This window comes from Heterocephalus glaber, unplaced genomic scaffold (assembly GCF_053883595.1).
Source record: "Heterocephalus glaber isolate CG9 unplaced genomic scaffold, H.glaber_assembly_v1.0 deba00001744, whole genome shotgun sequence".
In the NCBI taxonomy this organism is placed as follows: Eukaryota; Metazoa; Chordata; class Mammalia; order Rodentia; family Bathyergidae; genus Heterocephalus; species Heterocephalus glaber.
In genome coordinates, this window is record NW_028258450.1 from 3171354 (window position 1) to 3194189 (window position 22836).

Here is a 22836-nt window from a genome sequence, read left to right on the forward strand (position 1 = left end):
AGAGGACAGCTCCCGCCCTGCTGCCCCACCCTGGCTGGGGGAAGGCGATACTTGGGGAACTCTCAGGACCGGGACGGGGAGGCAGCTCCAGCTTCCGAACACCCCGGGATCTCAGCCTTGGACCCACCCGGACTCGGCCTCCTGAGGCCCAACTCCTGGACACAGCGGCCAGCTCTTGCTTCTATCTGGAGGGCAAGGGACACCGCCCTCCTGCCCAGTGCCTGGCTCTCAGAAGACATTCCTCTGGCCACAGTTCGATCTGAGGCCCCCAGTTCCACCAGGAACCCAGGAGACGGAGCACCTGGCCCACAATCCAATCCTAAACCACAAATCGGAGCCCCTCGAGTCCCCAAATCTACCTCGACCCGTTACTAACAGCCCCTAGCCTGTTCTAGCCGGGATTCAGGACACAGGACCGGGACCCCAGCCCCTCACCTTTCAGAACTTAGTGGTCTCAGTCTGCAAACTCCCGACCAGGGCTGGAGCTCCAAGCTCAGGCCCTCTCCCTCCAGGTCGCCCAGAACCCTAATGTCCGAGCTCTCCCCGCCTTTTTTACTAGACAGCTTGGGCGGGGTGGGAGACGTCCCCACGGGGTCCAGGTCTGCTCCCGCCCAGTCGGCTCCAACTGCTTGCAAAGAGGGCAGATGTGGCAATACAGAGAACCCGCCCTGCGGGTTCAACTTTTTCCGGGCGTCTGCTCCTGACCAGCACGTCCCAGAGCTAGGATGTCTAATCTTTCGAGGCAGCTCCTGCCTGGTTCTGCTTGGAACAGGGCCAAGACTTTCCTAAACCTATTGGATACAGTATCACCTCAAATCGCGGAGGAGAAAAGGCAGAAGGTGTTTGGTCCGCTTAGGCCCCCGTAGTGAGAGGGCGGGGCCCGGAAGGGCTCAGGATGGCGGCGCCGCACAGTGACAGTGAGGAGGACCTGGTCAGCTATGGGACGGGCCTGGAGCCTCTGGAAGAAGGTGTGGGGCCGGTTGGTCGGCAGGGTCTGTAGAAAATAGGATGAGGACCAGGATTCGGGGCGCAAACGTCCTCTTTGGAGCTTCTATCGGTGCCTAGGGAGGCAAAGAGCTGTGGGGAGCAGGGACATCCCCGCTAGGTCTAGCATGGGGAGTGTGCACCTGTGGCTGCCGGCCCAGAGGACGCGAGAGGGGTCGCCCTGGGCGGCGGAGCTGTACAGCGAGAGTGGGCGAGGGCTAGGCAGTGAAAAACCAATGGAAATGGGAGAGTATGGGCCCATGGGAGGCGGGTGTAGCCAATCAGAGGGAGTGATACGAGTGCACGCGCCGGGAGCCAATGGGCAGGCGGGGATCGGACCAGAAAAGAGTGTTTGGAAGGGATTGGCTTGAGGAGCTGAGATTAGGTCCCAGGAGAGATCAAAGAATACATATGAGCAAAATTCATGCGAGGTTTAGGAATTTTGATGGAAAGCCAGAGTTGTGATGGGGTGGGGCAGGAAAAACCTGAAAGAAATTAGAAGAAAATTTGGGGATAGTCTTTAAGAGTTCCGTGGGAGATGGCCTAGGGCAGGGTGGTAACTACTACCACTAACAGTTTCCCTAACATAGACAAATTAGAGTGCTGGGTGTGGTGGTGGTAATTCCAGCACCCAGGGGAGGCTGAGGCAGGAGGATTGCCACGAGTTCGAGACCAGCCTGGGCTTCACAGTTCAAGGCCAGTCTAAACTACATAGCGAGACCCTATTTTTAATAAACCGAAAAACGACATGTAACAGAAAAAGAAAAATTAGGAGTTTATTGTTACACTTCAAGAGGCAGTGAGAGTTCCAAGAAAGACTCCCAAGGTCAGGGCGAGAGGGTGGGGTTTTTATAAGGAATTGGAGATGGGAAAGAGTCTGAGATGGCAAATGGAGACATTTTAGATTTGCATTTCCTAGAATTCTTGTTCCTTAATAATATTATGGGAACATCTGCATTTGTTTAAGGTTGTACATTGAAGTTCCAAATCAACAAGATCAATTACTCTGGTCTCACAGAATCGCCTTTAATTTAGATAAAAATATCTGTACACATTAACTCTTAGGATTAGAGCTCATTTGGAGGGCTGAATAGGTCTTATATTTTATTTTGTGTTGTTTCTAGGTAGCTTAATGCAGTACCTCATAACTGCAGAGAAAGAGTTTTAGCCCTTTTGTCACTAGAAAGAGGATTTGGATAAAAATCAAGAATTTTGGGAAAATTAAATTGAGAGTTTAAGAATTTTGAGGGCCAGGGATTTAGCTCAGTGACTCTGCGCCTGCCTCACAAGCACAAGGTCCTGAGTTTGATCCCAAGTACCCAAAAATATAAATAAAGAAAGAAAGAATTTTGAGGGCCTGGGTGTGGTGACACGCATTTGTAATCCCAGCACTTGAGAGGCTGAGCCAGGAAGATTGCCATGAATTTGAGGCCACCCTGGGCCACACAGTTCAAGGCCAGCACCTTGTTCAAGGCCACCACATAGTTCAAGGCCAGCCTGAACTACATAGTGAGATGCTCTAAAAAGAAAAAATTCATACTTTGTATATAATAACCATAGCAATAGTAATAGCAGCTAGCACTTTTAAAGTATTTACTGTGTGTCCCTCTTCTTGCTAAGAATCCTGTAGACATTACTTGATTTGCATAACTATGAAATAACTATTACTATTAATGTTAAACAGAGAGGTTAAGCTGACCAAAAGCTACCACCAGTAAAGATGCAGTTGGCTTTAATGTCTATAGCACCGTAGGCTCAAAAATAAGTCCTTAACTGACCACTGAACCTTTCTATCCTGAACCTTTGATAATAACTTGTTTTTTAAAAATTAAACAAATTCAGAATTTTGAATCGGAGTTGATAAAATTAGGCAGTAGTTCAAGTCATAGTACATGAAACTGTAAATCTGAGGGAGTTTCAGATTTGGCTAAAATGTATCGATTGCCTTTTGCTTGTGTGATGTAACAACCCAGCCCTTTTCAACAGAGTAGGACAAAGGAGTAAGTTTAATGAACATGAACTGAGGAATAAAGAGAGTCATAGAATTTAAGGAAACAAGATTTGGGTAAATGAGCAATCCCCAAAGGAAGTATTCCAGAGACAGGGATGCTCTTCTAATAGTTCTGAAGAAGGTATACAAATGTTGTTCTGCTGTAAACCTCTAGATACCATTTGTTACTCCAGGGTCTTGGCCCCTTCATTGCCAAGAAATTTCTGTTCCATCTTTTTTTTTTTTTTTTTTTTTTTTAAAGATAGGGTATCCTTATATAGTCTAGGCTGGCCTGGAACTCACTATATAGCTCAGACTGGCCTCTACCTCACAGCAATCCACCTGCCTCAGCCTCCTGAGTGGTAGGATTATAGGTGTGCATCATGATACCCAGGTGTTCCATCTATTTGAACCCTCCTCCCCAATATAATTTGGTTTTTATAATGAAATTTAGTGAGAAAAGCAGTACATTTTTATTATAACATTTCTAACATATGCTTGATGAAATACTGGAAGTGGTACCTCAGTTCATGAATCCTTTTGTTTGCAAACAATTTGGTTTGCAAACAGAAGCGTTAGGCAAAATTTTGTTTTTGTTTGCAAACTGCATTGGGTGAGAAACACGACAGCCTCGGCCATCTTTTCCACACAGACACAAACGTGGCCATCTTTTTGAAAATCATAGAACAAATTAAGTTCTTGGCCCAAAGTACCACTGTATATTATTTTCTAGACCATATTAGCTTAGTAAAATCTAGAAATAATTTAAATTGTTATATTTGAAGTAATAAGCAAACAATTCAATGTGTATAAGAAATGAAATTTTCTCTAATTCCCCCTAACTCATTACCCCCTTCTCTCTTTCATTAAAAAAATTTTTTTTTTCAGGTGAAAGACCAAAGAAACCAATTCCTCTTCAGAATCAGACTGTCAGAGATGAAAAGGGAAGGTATAAGCGATTTCATGGAGCCTTTAGTGGAGGTTTCTCTGCTGGATATTTCAATACTGTTGGCTCAAAAGAAGGTATGATTTTCCTACTTGTAGCTATCACATTGCTAAAGCAAATAACTGAAATATCTTAAGATTTCTTCTCCTCCAACTTAAAAAAAAAAGTTCTATAAACATTTTAGCACATATACTGTAGTCCTTTGTGTTCTTTGAATGTTTATAATGTTTCCAGAGTTAACTTGGGTGTTGTTCATTGATTGGAAACTGAAAGGGAAAGAATTTTTTTCCACTTTGTAGAAAATGGATACATTCTAACCTGATGATTAAACCATTATAATGCACAGAGTTTCCTCACAGTTTCACTCAGGTAACCACAGACTGTCTCACAGGACTCAGTGACCACAGATAACAGGTCTCCAGGTGTTTTGCCGATGAGGCCACCAAGGGTCAGAGAGGATGAGGAACCAGTGTAGCATCAGAGCTGCCCAGAGAATCACCAACTGCTGCCTCCCAACACTGGGGACCACAGAATGGCTGGTTGCTACTCACCATTTAATTAGTTAAAATTTTCACATTCTGTAGTATATTAAATTCCATATTACTAAAGCAACATACACGGGGATTTTGTTATTGTTTATTTGGTGCTGGAGATTGAACCGAAGGCCTCCTGCATGCTAAGCAGACATTCTACCACTGAGCTACAGCACTCACCCCCATTCTTTCTTTGGATATGTTGATATGTTTGTGGAGGTTGCTGTGGTGTGGGTCCCAGAGTGGTTGGTCTTGCCTTTTGTTTTGGTACCGGGGATCGAACTCGGGTCCTTAAGCTTGCAAGGCAGGTGGCAGAACCACTGAGCTAAATCCTGAGCCTGCCTTTTAAAGTGACCTTCCATCTTTCTAGTCAGATCTGCTGGTGTTTTTCACAATTTATTTATTGAGACAAGATGTAGCTACGTTGCCCAGGTTGGCCTTGAACTCATGGGCTCAACTGATCCTCCTCCCTTAGCTTCCCAAGTAGCTGGGACTACAGGGCCCCACACCCAGCTTCCTTCGTGGTTAACTTTCTTATTTGTTTGTTTGTTTTTGTTTTTGTTTTTGTTTTTTGGTACCGGAGAGGGATTGAACTTGGAGCCTTGTGCTTGCCAGGCAGGCAGTGGAACCACTAAGCTAAATCCCTGGCAATATGTGGTAGAAGTTTTTTTTTTTTGGTACGGGGATCAAACTTGGGACCTTGGTCTTTCGAGTCAGGCGCCGGAACCACTGAGCTAAATCCCCGGCCCCAAGGGATGGTGAAAAGACACACACTTTTTTTTTTTTTTTTTTTTTTGGTACCAGGAATTGAACTCGGGACCTTGCACTTGCAAGGCAGGTGGCAGAACCACTGAGCTAACTCCCCGGCCCGGTTAACTTTCAAAATAGAATTTATTTCTCTTGATATCAACTTCTTATGAGGAAACCTCACTAAATCCACTTAGATCTGACAACAGGGGTGAGAGAAGTCAATAAGTTTATGTGGAGTAATTACACCTATGTAAAAGTGAGATGGGCAGGAGTGTAGAGTCTGTAGTTACTGGCAGTTTCAAGTCCTTACATGTTACCTAATTATTTAGTTACAAACCAAAATGCTCTCAAGGATTGTAAAATTATAAACTCCTCTTTTCAGGATGGACACCCTCTACCTTTGTGTCTTCACGACAGAACAGAGCAGACAAATCTGTTCTTGGTCCTGAAGATTTTATGGATGAAGAGGTAGGTGTGCAGAACTCAAGTCTAGAACTCAACATGGTGGGATGTGCATGATTAGTTGTTGTGACACCTTCCTCCTTCCTGGAAAGTCCAATGTGCAGTTCGCTTTTTGCTTTTAAGACTTTATCTGTTAGGCATTTGCACTACAGTGCCATGTACATCAGTGGATTCTCCTGCATTGAGGCAATATCTTATGCTGGGGCCAGTTTCTTTCTTTCTTTTTTTTTTTTTTGGTTCCAGGGATCAAACTCAGGTCCTTGCGCTTGTGCAGCAGGCGACGAAACCACTGAGCTAAATCCCTGGCCCTAGGGGCCAGTTTCTAAAGTCAAGAGTATAAGGGAAAAGTCACGTATGACAAATTACTTGAAAAATCTCAATTGTCCTCAAAGCGCTATGTCCATGGTGCTTAGCCTGCAGCTTTCCACAGTAAGTCATATGCACACAGTGCTTTAAGGAATAGTGGAGCAACTAGACTAAAATTAAATCTCTTTCTTAAAACTTGGCCTGGATTCATTATAAAGATAAAATAAAGTACTTAAGAGCAGCATGCTGTAGGCTGCAAGGAGAGGGAACGGTAGACCTCTTTCCTTTTTGGAGTAGCATAATCTGTTAGGAAACTATGTCAGTCAGTATTCCATCACTATAGAAAAATACCTGACAGAAATCAGCTTAAAGGAGGAAAGATTTATTTGTTTTTGTTTTGGGGGGTTTTTTGGTACCAGGGATCGAACTCGGGACCTTGTGCTTGCGAGGCAGGTGGTGGTACCATTGAGCTAAATCCCTGGCCCAGGAAAGATTTACTGTGGCTCACGGTTTCAGAGGTTTCAGTCCATGGTGAGCTACTCCATCGTGCTAGGCCTGTAGTAAAGCAGGACATCATGGCAGGGAACACATGGAGTGAAGCAAAGTTGCTTACCTCACAGCTGCCTGGAAGCAAAGAAAGAGTGAGTGTGAGAGAAAGGAGCCAAAGACAAGATGCTCTTCATGGTCACACCCCCAGTGACTTACTTCCTCCAAGTAGGCCCTGCCCCTAAAGCTCCTTCAACTTCCCTATAGCCCATTAAGCTGCAGATCCATCAGTGGATGAATTCGCTCATGAGGTCAGAGCTCTCATGATCCAATTGCCTCCCAAAGGCACTGCCTCTGAATGCTGCTGCATTGAGGGCCAAGCCATCAACACATGAGATTTTGGGGGACATTTTAGATCTGTATTAGTTAGCTTTCCTATCTCTGGGACAAAATACCTAATACCCACAAATTAAAGGAGAAGAGGTTTAATTTGGCTCACAGTTTTGAAGGATTCAGTCCATGGTCATCTGGTTCCAAGGCAGAAGCAGCATGGTAGAAGGATATCATGGAGGAAAGCTATTCACCTCATACCAGCCAAGAGACAGAAAGAGAAAGGAGGAGCTGGGGTTAAGAATACCCTTCTAGGTAACACCACTCAGTCACTCATCCCCAACAGGCCTCACCTCCTAACAGCACATTCAGCTGCTGAACTTATCCACGGAGGAACCCACGAATGAGTACAGTACCCAATGATCCAATCACCTTCCACACACGAGACTTTTGGGAGACATTTTAGATGTATCCTATAACAAGATTCAAACCGTAATAGTCATAGATCACGGGTAGTGAGTTTACATGCAATGAGGCCCTTGGCACTCTCTTGTCACCTTCTGCACATCAGCACATCCTTATGTTACCTCTCCTTGTGGTTGGAAGATGGCTGCACTGGTTCCAGTTGGCACATCCAGGACATTATCCACAGAAGAACTTGCTTCTTGGTGTCCTGTCCTGAGAGCAGAGAACCCTTTCACATTGGTCCTAGGACCATGTCTGCTGGCACAAACTTTTCCAGGCCCACTCCTAGCACAGTCTCTGGCAAGGGAAAAGGGATTGGCTTGGGTAAGACATGAATCTTGCTTGCTAACCCATCCCCTGATACTGGGGTACCTGTCCTGAAGTGAATGGTGACACTGCAAAGGAGGAGGCACAGTGGCTGTTGGGCAGGCAGCCACAGCATCCACCCAGGAAGTACAAAGCTCCTTGCTCAAGGCTCAGCACATGGGGATTCACAAATGCTTGCTGCCTGTGAATCTAAGCTTTGTCCCTTTCACACTGACCTTTGATATTGTCAAGAAGAACTTGGCCCTTACTTCCTGTCCTTCCAGCGTGGTGCTGGTGTGTGGTGCTACTGGGCAGCCACTTGTAAGCCCTGTCTTTGACTACCAGCCTTGCTTTATGTGAGGAGGGTGAGGTTTACAAGTTAGAGTATAAAGTGTGCCACTTGCCAACTAAATTTTGTAGTTTTGACTATTTTTCTTTTAAAGAAAAATGAGCCAGGCATGGTGGCATATGCCTGTAACAGGAAGCTGAGATTGAAGGATACCGAGTTTGAAGCCAGCAGGAGTAATTTAGCAACTTGGTGAGACCTCTCAAAATAAAAAATAAAAGGACTGGAATGTAGCTTAGTAAAGAGATCTTGAGTCCATTCTCCCAAAACAAACAAACAAAAAGACAAAAGAAAAAAATAAGAAAAATTAAAGCTATGTAGTGTATCATTTGAATCATTTCCAAATAATGTTATTCTGTTTAAATTTCTTTTTTTGAAGGATCTTAGTGAATTTGGGATAGCGCCTAAAGTGATTGTTACCACAGATGATTTTGCTTCCAAAACCAAAGATAGACTACAAGAAAAGGCCAGACAGTTGGCAGCTGCCACTGCCCCGATCCCTGGAGCCACTCTGCTTGATGACTTCATAACACCAGCCAAGTGAGAACTTAATTCTGATTATTTGATGATCATATTAGGAGTAGTTTGGTGGCAAGTAGGAGCAGCCTTCTGAGACTAGCATTCTAAGCACAAAGAGAGGCTTTGCTGAAATGGTCTTGTATCCTTGCCGAGTGGAGTAACTCAGGAGCTCCAGCCCCTGGCTCCGCTGCTGGGGTTCAGGAGGCGGAAGCGCTGTTAGGAATGGGGTGGTTTCCCCTCCACCTCCCAGACAGGCCTGATGGGCTCTCCTGGCCGCCTCATTCTGCCCTGTCTTTCTGCACGCCTCCTTGTTCTGCTCCTGGACACATGGCCTGCGCAGGCAGCCTCAGACCTTCATGGTTTCCCTGGCCTCACGCTTGTCAGGGACAATCTAGAGTCCCTATGCATCCATTCCAAAGGCCCAGGAGAGGACTCTGATTGTGTTCCCAAGGTCGGGGTGCCCCTCATTCCCGGCCAGCTGTGGCCGGGATGGCAGGGACATGAGATTCTGATGTGGGTGAGGGACAAACCCAGGCAAGACAGGCATAGGAGTGAATGGTCCAGGACTTAGATGCTGCCTCTTCCATACTGTTATTGCTAATGTTGTAAAAGGAAGTTCATTTGCAATGTCTTGATATCCTAGATTATCTGTTGGTTTTGAATTGCTAAGAAAAATGGGTTGGAAGGAGGGACAAGGAATTGGTCCTCGAACAAAGAGAAGGGCACGCCGACAAAAACCTGGTATGTCTATTGATTTTCATTAGTTCTACAACATGCTTTTTAAAAAATTTTCTTTCCTTTTTTGTTTTTCTAAGGAAGAGTCTCACTATGTGGTTCAGGCTGACCTTGAACTTACTCTAAACTAGGCTTGAACTCAAACTCGTGCATCTTCCTGCCTCAGCCTCTCGAGTGCTGGGATTACAGGTGTGCACCATCACATCCAGCTCTAAGGCTTTTTGTGTATAATGCAGTATTGCTCCCAAGAGGATTTTATCCGTCCACATTCCCATCAGCAGTGTGTGAAAGTTCATGTTTCCTATCCTGCCAAAACTCTATCACAGTTTAACCTTATTACTTTCTACTTTATCCCTTGCACTCAGCCTCAAAGCTGAGGGAATTCTTTGAGAGCAGCCATCATTTCCTGTTGGTTCTTCCTGGTGCTGGGGAACTGGTGGTCACTTATTTCCTGTCAGTGTGCGTGGGGCACAGCTGGTGGAAAAGTCCTCTTGTACCATGTTTAGTGAGGTACCTCTACCCTAAAGCTACACCGCTTTATAAACACAGACGTGTGCTTCTGAGGACGGCCAGTGAGTTGGGGTTTTTAGTTTTAGTTGCTCATGGCTAATTCCTTTGAAATCTCTTTTATAGATCCTGGAGTAAAAATCTATGGCTGTGCATTACCCCCTGGAGGCTCTGAAGGATCAGAGGTATTGGTTCACTGAAACCTGTTTCTTTATGATCATGAGATTTCAGGGTTAGAAGCAATTTTAGAAATCAGTCACATCCCATTACTGTGCAACACCCATCCCCTAAAACTCCTCTCATGTCAGATACTGTCAGGAACATACCTGCACCTGAGCTGTCCATAGTCTGTTCAGTTTCATTATGGAGTCACGTTAGTATCATTTGTGCAAGGGTGCGATGAGGTCATTTGTAACAACATAAATGAGAGCTTGGTAATTATTTTTTTGGAATAAATCACTGCATTTTAAAATAGTATTTTATGGGTTTGCTTTTCGCCATGCAGTGACTCACCTCGCTATTTTACACGTATCTTTTTTTTGCGGAACTGGGGATCAAACTCAGGACCTTGCGCTTGCCAGGCAGGCGCTGGTGCCACTGAGCTAAACCTCCAGCCTACCTTCTCCTATTTTAAACATTGGAAATAGGATGAAGACAATGACTACTTGCCGGATAATGTGACGTTTGCACCCAAAGATGTCACTCCTGTGGATTTCACACCTAAGGATGATGTACATGGACTGGAGTACAAGGGCCTGGATCCCCACCAAGCTCTGTTTGGAACTTCAGCTGAACATTTGAATCTTTTCAGTGGAGGATCTGAGGGAGCCAGCAATCTTCTTGGAGATGCTGTACTAAATAAAGGAAGAAAACTGGGAATTTCAGGCCAGGTAAAAGTGTTTCTGTATATAAAGGTGGAACCACTGACAAAAGAATATACTTTCTGTCTTCCATCTGCCCCAGGCATTTTCACAGAGTGAATGAAGACTTTGAAGTGGTTGTGTTTTCCCAGCGTGTTTCCTGGAAGACTTGTGAAACACACCTTCCTGGTTTTAATAAAGGGCTCCTGAGAGCTGTGCCCATCTTGGTGGGGTTTGGGTGTTGCCAGAGGTGAGGATTGCTTTCTCACCTTTGTGGGCCAGGCAGAAAACTACTCTTTTTTTTTGAGACAAGGTCTCACTATGTTTTCTAGCTGACCTTGTACTTGATATGCAGCCCAGGCTGGCCTCAAACTCACAGTCCTCCTACCTCAGCCTCCAGAGTACTGGGTTAAGGCCTGTGCACAAACCACTCTTACCCCTTTAGTTAGTAATATTCTAATTACAATCTGCCTCTCCAAATTTAGGTCCAAGTTTTACTACCTCTTGGACTATTTCCTAGTACTGCATGCCCTAAGTTGGGGACACAGGGTTAATCTTTATTTGAAGACTTGCTTTTTCACATTTGGAAAGATGGAGAGCTTTTATGGATTGACCATCCTCCCAAATGAATTCAGGATTCTTTGTTAAAATGCGTTTAGATGGTGCATGCCTGTAATCCCAACACTTGGGAGGCAGAGGCAGGAGGATCACTGTGAGTTCGAGGCCAGCCTAGGCTACATAGTGAGTTCATTGCCAGCCTAAACTGCAAAGCAAGAACCTGTCTCAAAAAACAAAACAAAACAAAACAATGCATTAGAAAATGATTACCTTCACTTCATTATTACCTTTTCATTCTAGTCTTTTTACAAAAATGAAGTTGTAGGCGAGTTCTATCCCTGGTACCAAAAAAAAAAAAAGGAGTTGTAGGAGACTTTCCCAGAAGGACCAGGAGTCCTTACAGCCAGCTTTGCAGTAGCAGTGGTCTTCAGACCCTGGCCACCAGCACTGGCCCCAGGCCACAGTGACCAGGAGATGAACATTTCTGCCTCTCCTTATGTAGGCCCTGTTTCTGCTTCTTCACCGATGCCTATTCCTGTGCTAGGACCTGAAGGACAACTGCTGCCTGGAGGCTTTTGCTTCTGGCCACTGTTTTCCAAGAGGCTTGAGGCTGTGTGGTTCTGGAGCTCCCATTCACTTCTTTCTTGGTGATGGAGAAATGCTGCTGTGGTCTGTTCATCGCATCCCTCAAGTAGCTCCATTCTTCAGTGCAGACAGACCCTAAAAGCTGGAATTGCTCAGTGTGAAACTTTGTTCTTTGAAGGCTTTTGGTGTCGGTGCCCTGGAAGAGGAAGATGATGATATTTATGCCACAGAAACGCTGTCCAAGTATGACACCATTTTGAAGGATGAGGAGCCTGGAGATGGACTCTATGGCTGGACAGCCCCCAGGGAGTATAAAAGTCAGAAAGGTAATTACACAGACCTGCACCCAAGGGTGGGAGTGTCAGGAACTCAGGTAGAAGGGATTGCAAGGTCCACAGTAGAGTGTTGGCCTCCATGGGGTGAGAAATGAAGTGGGGAGAAGAGAGACCTGGGTGGGATGCAAGAAAGAAGTGGCGTTTAGACCGGGCCAAAGCCAAAGCCATCCATTGAGATAGGGCCATGTTGGAGGAGAGGAAGAGGACTGGGATCGGGAAGGAGCTGTGTGTGGACAGGTGCCGGGCCGTGCTGCTGGTCAGAGCCGAAGTGGGTCAGAGGGAAGCCCTCGGGGGTGGTGGAACTGGGCGGATGGCCAGAGTCAGCCAACTCGAGGTCAGAGCCCAGGCTCAGGGCCCGGTGGTAGGGACCCGCACAGCCTGCAGTAGATGGAGCTTGGTGTCTAGCTAGTCTGCCTCCCTACTTGAGCCCCTGGCTCTTTTTTTGTTTTTTTTTAATTAGTGCCCATTATTATACAGAATATTGTCTTCCATCGTGCCATTTTCATGTATGCAGCTACCTTTGATCATACCCACCCCCGCCCCTCCCTCTGAACCTCTTCCTCTTGTCTGATTATCTTCTTAGGGAGGTCTAGTTGGCCTCAGAGATGGACTTCTCTCAACACAACCTGAATCTGAAGTCAGAGTAGCAGTGATTCAGGTTCTGTGGCTCTAAGTAGTGTTTCACGTTTTCAGTCCAGAAATGGTGCAGGGGGCAGACAGTGCAGAGTAAGTGTTAGTCATGGGATTCGGAGTCGATCGCACTTGGATTTGGATCCCAACTCTCTAGTGCCCACTGTGACCTTGGGTACGGCCCCCAGCTTCTCTGGGCATCCAAATCTTTACTTGTGAAGTGGGACCAAAATCCATTCCAGAGGTTGGCATGATAACCAGACATCAGCACACCCGACACCCTGCCCCGACTGAATCAACAGCACCTACTATTCTTTGATTACAGTCATGATAACAACTGAAAAAGTCAGGAGGTGAGAGCTGAGGTAAAACAGTCTGGTCAGACATGTTTAGCTCTGGTCAGATAAGGTTTAAACCTTGTCAAATTCATCTGAAATCTGTGTTGAAGTAATCTATTATAAAATGTATCCATGTGAGCAGCAGCCCTCCAAATGTTCATTTTCCATTTCTAGAAGAGAAAAGAGCATGTACAGCAGAGTTTCGTTTTCTTTCTTTCTTTTTTTTTTCCTTCCTTTTTTTTTGCCATTGGGAATTAAACCTAGGGCCTTTCTACTGAGCTACGTCTCCAACCATTAAAACTTTTTTTAAAATTTTAGGGCCAGGGATTTAGCTCAGTTGTTCTGCTGCCTGCCTTGCAAACTCAAGGACCCGAGTTTGATCCCCGGTACCAAAAAAAAAACAAGCAAAATTTTGAGTCAGGGTCTCACTAAGTCCTAAATTGCCCAGTCTGGGCTTAACTTTCCATTCTCCTCCCTCAGCCTCCCAAACATGCATGACTGCAGAATTTTTAAAGGTAGTTTGTATAACAGAAGCACCGACTCTGGGTAGAGTGCCTGGATTCAGGTTCTGGCTGTCCCTGCTCGTCAGCTGGGACCTTGAACAAGCTCCTTACCTGCTGTGTGCCTCGGCTTCCTTGTCTGGAAAGTGGGATGGCAGCAGCACATGACTGGCTTGGATCAGGCCCAGGCACAGCAAGCACTGTGGGGTGTGAGCAGCCTGTGGTTCCCTCACCACCTATAAACCCAGGGCTTTACATAAGCTGCCAGAGGGTGTGCACGCCAGTGTCAGCTGGCATTGCTCCTGGGTGTGAGTTAGGCTACTCTACAGTATCCTATACTAGAGTAGTATGTTATTAATTAATATATAATCATATACAGTGGACGGTTGTAATGCAGGTTGGTCAGCTGAAGGCTCAGGCTCCTCTACACAGCCTTCAAAGTCTCTCTCCTGTACACAGGCAGATCTCAGTGTCCTTAGACACTGGCCCAGGATTTCTCAATTGACCCCACACAGGAAAGGATGTTATAGTGTTCCTTGCAGAACTCTTTAAGGGTTCAATCTGTATCTGAGACCATCTGGAAGCACAAGTGGCCAGCATTTGGGTCATAACACAAGACTTTAGTCTTAAGTTAAAACTAAAATTCCAGTCGTGACCCAAGGTGTTCATATGTCAGGCTGGTCGTAACTCAAGGGTCCACTCTATTTTTTAAACTTAGTTATGTATATATAATCATTAGTATATCTACAGTACTGACAACATATGATATATTAATTATACAATAATGTAATTATTACTAAACAATCTTTAGAAGTTGGTAGAATGAAATTGATAATATTCTGTATTTACATTGATACATCCTAATAAATTATACTATTAACCAGCACATATTAAATTAATAACATCAATATATCTGTTCTATAATAGTTAATACTAAAATACTATATATATATATTTTTTTGTTTGTTTATTTGTTTTGTTACCAGGGATCAAACTCGGGTCCTTGTGCTTGCGGGGCAGACAGCGGAACCACTGAGCTAAATCCCCAGCCCTACCATATATATTTAAATCTGCCTTCTGAGCCAAATCTTTCACTTTCCCTTATACCACAGCTTTGTCCCCACAGATGGATTGTCACCCCTCCCCACAAGGCCTGGGGGGTGCCCCCCCCCCTCACTTATAGCTTCTCTTCTCTCCTACCCCTAGGGCCACAACTTCTGTAGTTTTGACTGTATTGTTTTTCAGTGAGTGAATCTACCTTCATTTTCTCTAATCTCCATCATTGACTTTTTTTGTGAGATAGGATCTCACTATGTAGTTCAGCCTGGCCTTGAACTCACTATGTAGCCCAGGCTGGCCTCAATTCATGACTCATGGTGATCCTCCTGCCTCAGCCTCCCAAGTGCTGGAATTAGAGGTGTAGGCTACTACGCTCACCCTCCATGATTGACTTTGTGTGTGTGTGTGTGTGTGTGTGTGTGTGTGTGTATGTGTGTGTGGTATGGGGGATTGAATCCATGATTGACTTTTAATTGTTTATTTTTTTCATGATCAGTAGGGCTATAATGAACATTCTTTTTTTATTAGTCTATATTGTTATACAGAAAAACAGGTTTGTTTTGGTGTATTCGTACACACGTAACACACTTAGATCACCCTACCGCTCCCCTTTTCTCTTTTCTTTCCCTCCCCTCCCCCACCCCCTTCTTCTGGTCGAATAGTTTCCCTTATAATGAATATTCTTTTTTTTTTTGAGATGATCTCGCTTTGTAGTTCAGGCTGGCTTTGAACTCATGGCGATCTTCCTGCCTCAGCCTCCTGAGTGCTGGGATTACAGGCGTGCACCACCACACCCAGCTAATGAATATTCTTATAGCTGTGTCTTTCTGCACATTTGTGATTCCTTCAAAATTCTTCAGAATAAATTCATGAAAGTAAAATTTTTGAATTTTAAAAGAATATAAAATTCCAGGGCTGGGGATTTAGCTCAGTGGTTCTGGCGCCTGCCTTGCAAGCAGAAGGACCTGAGTTCGATCCCTGGTACCAAAAAAAAAAAGAATATAAAATTCCAAGAGTGTGAACTTGAACCCCAAATTACCCCCCCAGAATTGCAGAAACTGTAGAAACCGCAGGCGGTTCCACTGTGGGGAAGGGCGAGCTGCTTCTGCTGGGAGGGTAGTCTCGCCACAGTGCTGTCTCCAGTGGCCCGACCTTCGCTCCTCTGCATGGTGAGCTGGGCCTGCAGCAGGACCCAGCCGGGGAGCTCGAGCAGGATAGTGGAAGTTTCTTGGTTCAGAAAACACAGCTCATGTGATAGACTTTGCCACAACTGCTCTAAGCGGGAAATCCTGAGGCCCTCGGGGCCTTTGCTGACCGGGCTGTCTGCGTGGCCAGTGGACATCCAGTCTCTCACTACAACTCCGGGGTCATTGGTCATTCAGCATCCTCAGCGCTGAGCATTATCTTCTGTTAGAATCTCATTTGTGAAAAAGGCGAATGTGCCTTTTAATTTGTCCTGAGGTCGGGTTACAGGCTGACCTGACTGAGCTGCCTTCTCTCCCCTACTGGGGTTGTTGCTAAGGAAGCTGGGAGTATGGTGGTTCTTCACCTAGTTTTCAAAGTGACTCTTACAGTTGTGATTTCTGTTTTACCCATCATTTTCCTCTTGATGGTTTTTCTTGTGATATTTTACTCCATAGCATGTCCCTAGGTTTAGGACCTAAGGTCTTTTTTCTAAACCTAATGTTGAAGAATTGTCTTAGGAGATCTCAGCCCCACGTCCTGGCTGCTAATCAGCCAAGGGTAGCACGGGCCAGGCCACTGGTCACTGTGTCAAAAGAAGTGTGTGGCCTTTGCACTGCACTCTGTCTTCCCTTCCTGCCAACCCTGAGTGAGGTCACCTGTGACAGATAAAGTTTATGTTCTTGGCAATATGAAGCTCTGTCTTTTGTCTTACTCTAATTGTCTCTACTTCTGGAATTAATCAGTGATGTTATTTTGTAGAATCCAAGAAAGATCTTCGATATATTGGCAAAATTTTGGATGGATTTTCCTTGGCTTCTAAACCTTTATCATCTAAAAAAGTAAGAAAATTTTTTTTCTGGTTTGGTACAGTTATATAATCCAAGTTGTGTCGTTAATTGAAAAGATAAGGAAATTTTTTTCCCAGAAAAACATATTCTAAAGTGGTTGTGGTGGCCATGCCTGTAATCCCAGCACTGGGGAGGCTGAAGCGGGATTGTAAATTTGGGGCCAGCCTGGATTACATAGCGAGATCGTGTCTGAAAAAATAATCTGCATCAGAAACATCAGTCAGTGACTATGTTGTGTTCAAAACATCTAATTGCTGATCCCCTCCTTTCCCCCCTCTTGGGGGGATAGAACCCAGGGCATACTCTCACCAAGTGACAGCACCTGCTGTTTCTTTTTTTATTTTGAGACAGGGTCTCACTAAGTTGTCCCATCTGAGCTCAAATTTACAATACTTCTGCCTTAGCTAGTGCCAGGATATAGCTCAGTAGCACTGTGCCTGCCTGGCAGGCTCAAGGTCCTGAGTTTAATTCCCAGTGCCTAAAAGAAAAAAAAGGAGTCCTAGATTTCTGCCTCAGCTTCCTGAGCCACTGAGATTAAAGGTGTGCACCATTTTGCCCAATTTAATTGGTAATCTTTTAAATCCAAACTTCACATTAACGGTTATTTCCATTAAAAGAGACATACCAGCAGCTGGAGACGTAGCTCAGTGGCAGAGCGCTTGCTTGCCTACCGTGATTGAGTGCCTGGCTTCTATCCCAAGGACCATGGATACCATTCTAGGTGCAAAATAACTCTGGGAAAAGCAGGAAACTTTCCCCAAACTGTCAGAACCCACAGTCCCGATTCTTCCTGGTGCTCTGATGCCAACTCAAGCCAGGTTCTCTGGATTCCCTACCAGTGGCTGAGCAGAGGGGGGACTTGGCGAGCAAGTGGGTCAGGTCCAGGAAAGCCGACTGGCCTCTCTGGACAATCTTGTTTTTGTGAGATTTTGTTGCAGTGCATGTGAAAATGTGCTCTCAGGCCATGAAGTGCTCTTTAACTCCCATAAGCCCCTGCTGCCAGCACATACTCAGGAGCCGGATGCAGGTGCTGCCTGCATGGGTGCTGGGGCTCAGGAGGGCTCCCCTGGCCATTTACCACATCAGCACTCCTTGTTTAGATTGTTCCCCACTCTCATCAGCTTTTCTTTTTCCATTCGGCAAATTTTCCAAATAGAGGAGCCCCAGGGGGCAGTGGAGCCTGAAAAGCCACGTTTGGCATTACAGAGGCTTGGCTTTGTTTAGTTTTGATAGTGAAGAAGTTCTAATGGCAAAAATATATTTAGAACAGTGCTAGACCTATAGTAAGCTGCTATTACTACCAGAAATGTCAAATAGTAACAAAGGAGAACATGAGTTTTTGACATGTAAGGAAAGGAGGCATAGTGTCAAATGGCAGAGAAACATTCATTTGACTTAGGGTTCAAACATAGACTGTGCTGGACTTGGGAATGTTGCTCAGGAGTAGAGCACAGGCACTCAGGCAGCCCTGGGCTCCACCCCTGGCATCCAGAGACACACAGGGTCTCTAAGCCCGGGCCCAGGCAGCCAGGTCAGTGAGGGTGTGACTCTGACTGACATAGCACAGGAGTCCTGGGCCCGAGAGCTCCTCCGTAGGTGGGGCTTGGCTCAAGAATGACTCAGAGGAGAGCCCTGTTCCTCAGCCTCTCACTGGTAACAGGTGTTCTAGGTAGGTGGCTAAAACCCCAGCCGCCGCACTGAGAGGCCAGACAGAATAGTGACTTGGCAGAGGTAGAGAAATGCTTTGAATCTAATGGGGATATAAAGATGAGCCATGCATACCCTCCTCTTTTCTACCAGGCTCTTCTGCATCACCTGTCCTCTCTGCTTCTTTCTCCCTTTGCTTTCCTTTGCCTTTTCTTGCTTTCTGCATTTTGTGTTTTTTGGTTTTTGTGGTACTAGGGATCAAATTCAGGACCTTGTGCTTTCGAGACAGGCGCAGTGCCACTGAGCTAAATCCCTGGCCCTTTTTTTTTTTCTTATTCTTTTTGCAGTACTGCGGATTGAACCTACGGTTGTCACACTGAACTACATTCCCACTCTTTTTTATTTTTTATTCTGAGACAGGGTCTTGCTAAGTCACTGAGTTGTCCAGTCTGGGCTTGAACCAGAGTTCTGGGATTATGTGTGTGTCCCTGCACCTGGTTCCTTGCTTCCCTCCCTCCCTCCCTCCCTTCTCCTGGAGATTGATCCTAGGGCCTTGCATGCACTAAGCACACAAGCTAGGTCCTCGACACTTAGGGTTTTTGAGTGTGATATCATGAGAGTGTTTTGTGGCTAATGTGGGAGTCTCTTTATTTCAGAGAAGGTAATCAGGAGAATATGATTTTTTTAAAATGAGGTTTCCTGACGACGATAATGCCACCCTTTCCTAGTCTTTCATATTGCCACTCAGGCAATGCCTGACAAGCACCTGGGCAGCTCCGGTTATGTCAGACCTTGTGGGGTGGGATAGGCACATTGTTGTGGCAGTGCTGCACCCGGGACTGAGGGCCGCAGCCAGAGGGGCCAGGGCTGCCCTGCTGCAGAGGTCAGAGGTGACCTGACTCCTACTTTAAAATGCTTCACAATCTAGAAAACAGGCTAAATTGAACTGTCTGTTAAGATGTGTTTGTTACTTCAAGGACAAGGAGACCATTTGGTGTAGTTATTTAAAAACATCTGATAGGGCTGGGGATTTAGCTCAGTGGTGCAGCTGCCTACCTTGAAAGCACAAGATCCTGAGCTCAATTCCCCCGTAACAAAAACAAAACAAAAAACATCTGATACTGGGTTCGGTGGAGAGTGCTTGCCTAGCATGATGAAGCCCTGGATTTGATCCCCAGCACCACAAAAAAAACAAAAAAAACTTCTAACTTCTCTGTTCTGCCCCCATTAATGCTTTCAGAATGAAAAACTTGTATTTCCCAAATATATTTAAATTTCAGTTATCATTTGAATTGTTAAAAATATTTTGGATCAACAAGTAAGGCCTGAAGTTTGAATTTGGAACTGAAATGTAAGCAGAACTCTGAATTTAAAAGTAACTAATTTAAAGTTATTATTTTTTCAGAGTCCTGAAGATGCTTTTCTAAGTTTTCTGCCTTATGGTGGGCCCATTGTGTTTGGGTCATGACCCGTGTTGTCCACCATCATCTTTCTCGTTTTCATCATGTAAAACATGCACATTCTCATCTCTGTGAAGTGGGGCGAGGGTGACATTTGAAACCTGTGAGTCCTGGAACCGTGTGACTCCAGTGCCCCTCCACCAGCCACCAAGGGGTGGGGTGGTCCCACTCCGAGGCACAGGAGTGGGTTTCCTTGGGGAAATTTAACTCAGTCTTTTTGCAGCCTGTATGTCCCGGCTTTTGTTGTTTTGTTTTGTCCAGATTTATCCACCCCCTGAGCTGCCACAAGACTATCGACCAGTGCATTATTTCCGACCCGTGGTCACCGCCACCTCCGAGAATTCCCATTTACTTCGGGTCTTATCAGAGTCCACCAGAAAGGCAGTGCCTGACCCAGCGACACACAGTAGGCACCAACTGAATGCCTTCAAGCGGGGGGAGTTGCTAGGAGAGACGCCTGTCCAAGGTATGTGTCAGGAAGATTGAAATCACTGCACTAAAACAAATCTGCCTTAGCTAAGTCAGAATGGAGAGTTGTACTTTTCCACTGAAGCTCTGGGTCTGCTTTTGTCCTCCCAAACTGTAGGAATAATGTAAACAACACATGTGCAGTGGACCCTTGACTTATGAACTCAATTCATTCCCGAGGGCTGATTGTTACTCAGGTTGGTCAGCTGAAGCCTCAGGCTCCTCTACACAGCCTTCAAAGCCTCTCTCCTGTACACAGACAGATCTCAGTGTCCTTAGAGACACTGGCTCAGGATTGCTCAGGCCCACACAGGAAAGGATGTTGTAGTGTTCCTTCCAGCACTCTTTAAAAGGGCTAAATCTGCATCTGAGGTGACCTGGAAGCACAAGCAGCTGGCATTTGGGTCGTAACCCAAAACTTTGGTTGTAAGTTAAAACTAAAATTCCGGTCGTAACCAAAGTTGTTTGTATGTCAGGTAGGTCGTAACTCCAGGGTCCACTGTAATACCCGTTCAGTGTACATACCCATTCCTTTCTCAGACCTGTCTTTTCACTTTTACTTTGTTATACAGTTGCAATTTTTGCCTGAAGCTTATCTGCTTTTAGGCATTTAATGATAACCTAGGAATGTGGTACATTTGCCTTCTCTGTGCAGCTAGGGGAAGTAGACTTTTTCCCTTGAGGGAGAGGGTCGGCAGCTCCACCTCTGAACCTCTGAAAGCCAAAAAGGAATGAGTGTATCTGAAAATCTGAAGAATATGGAAAATGCCCTGCAGGGTGCACAGAAAGACACAGTAGGAGAGGTGGCCTTGGGTCTCCAGGGGCTCACTCTGCAGCCCTGTCCTTCAGGAGCCTACTGGCGTCTCCTTGTGATCACCCACAGCAGAACTGTGTCCTCATGTTCCTCCCAACACCTGCGCTCCCTCATCTTCCTGCCTCAGTCAATGCACTTCCACCACCCATTGCTCCGACCAGAAGAGAGGATTCTTGCCCTCACCCTGCCAGCCCTGAAGTCCCCTCCTCACTGCTTCCAACATGCCTGGACTCTGTCACTTCCCTGTGCTTGGCTGCTACATCCATATTCTTCACATGGGCTTCACAGCAGCCTCCTCCCCCTGCCTGCCCCTCTCCAGTCCGTTCCCTTCAGTGGCAGCTGCATGGGCCGCATTCCTCAGTGATTCCCTTACCGCTCACCAGTGCCTGTCACACTACAGAGACTGACAGCCTCCCCACAAGGCTCTGCCTGGTCCAGTCCTGCCTGCCTTTCAACGTACTGTGTTCTCTAAAGCCCTGTGGTCCAGGCTCATGATCCCCTCTCTGCCCATGGACCTGCCCACCTCAGTGCCACCTCAGGACCTGTGTATTTGCTATTTCCTCTGCTTCTGTTCTTCCTTCATATTTTTGCAAGTCTGTTCTGTTTTTGTTGTTGTTGTTTGTTTGAGACAGGGTGTTGGTATGTAGTTCAGGATGGCCTTGAACTCACTATGTAACCTAAGCTACTGGCCTTGAACTCCTGGCAGTCCTGCTTCAGCCTCCTTAGTGCTAGGATCACAGGCATGCACCACCACACCTGCCTGGCCTGTGATGTTTTACCTCAGATATATTCATTCTTTCTCTCTCTCTCTCTCTCTCTCTCTCTCTCTCTCTCTCTCTCTCTCTCTGAAGATTGAACCCACGGCCTTCATACCCAGCTACGCCCTCAACCCTTTTTATTTTTTATGTTGAGACAGGGTCTTGCCAAGTCACTGAACTGCCCAGGCTGGGCTTGTTCGTGCCTCAGCCTCCCAGAGTGCTGGCATTATAGGCATGTGCATCGCCATGCCCAGCTCAGATATTATCTCTTATTTATTTATTTATTTGTTTATTTGTTTATTTATTTATTTTTGGTTTTTTGAGCTTCTGATGTAGTTCTGGTTGGCCTTGAACTCACTATGTAGCCCAGGCTTGTCTCAAACTCACAGCAATCCTCCTGCCTCAGCCTCCCAAGTGCTGGGATTACAGGGTGCGACACCACATCTCAAATATCGAATATCATCTCTTTAGAGAGGTTTCCTTACTGCTGTATCTGCTAGTTATCCCCCAGTCCCTCTGCCAGTCTGCTCACCTAAGTCACCTAAGTCACATCCACCCAGTGTTTTCACAGCACTCCTCTGCGTGGATCTTTGGCTTGTGTCCTGTCCATCTCCCTCCCCAGTGAGGGGACCTCATCCTCATTGTCCCCACCTCTAGGGCAAGCCCTGGTGTGGAGTTGGCGCCCAGCGAGCACTTGTAGCAGGAGTGAGTGCTTGGTGGGTAGCTCTGTGCTCCGAAGCAGGGCTGAGCTGCAGGGCTGTGGGAGTGAGGCTGCCGTAGCCTGGGGTCTGCCGCAAGCACTGGGAGCCAGGCTCCTCATGCCTGTATCGCTCACACGTCCTACAGATGTGGGCTTTGTCTCCCCCTTTGGTGCTGGGGTTGAATCAGAGCCTCATGAACTAGGCAGGCGCTCGCCCACTGAGCGCCCCTCAACCCTAAACACCCAGCTGTTAACCTCCATTTTCTCACTTGTAAGATAGGAGTCTCGTTATTGGTCATCTAGTTCACAGGATATATGAGTATGGATGAGAAGCTAAGCACATAATACTCACCTCCAATTACGTAAATCTGTGATACTGAAAGTGACCATACAGAGAAATCTAAACCTGTACACCTCATGATACTT

The 22836-nt window shown here is 45.9% G+C and overlaps 1 protein-coding gene across 2 annotated transcripts in view; it reads left to right on the forward strand.

Moving 5' to 3' along the window:
- Window positions 1-791: 791 nt before the first annotated feature.
- Window positions 792-22836, forward strand: part of Gpatch1 (G-patch domain containing 1) — a 37091-nt gene continuing 15046 nt past the window's right edge. For both annotated transcript variants that reach the window (XM_004867106.3, XM_004867107.3), the window contains exons 1-10: window positions 792-968; window positions 3863-3997; window positions 5586-5671; window positions 8284-8444; window positions 9067-9164; window positions 9792-9850; window positions 10313-10555; window positions 11847-11994; window positions 16475-16554; window positions 19932-20136. In XM_004867106.3, the coding sequence (XP_004867163.2) occupies window positions 896-968; window positions 3863-3997; window positions 5586-5671; window positions 8284-8444; window positions 9067-9164; window positions 9792-9850; window positions 10313-10555; window positions 11847-11994; window positions 16475-16554; window positions 19932-20136 (1288 nt within the window). In that variant the 5' untranslated portion in view covers window positions 792-895. The remainder of the gene's footprint in view (window positions 969-3862; window positions 3998-5585; window positions 5672-8283; window positions 8445-9066; window positions 9165-9791; window positions 9851-10312; window positions 10556-11846; window positions 11995-16474; window positions 16555-19931; window positions 20137-22836) is intronic.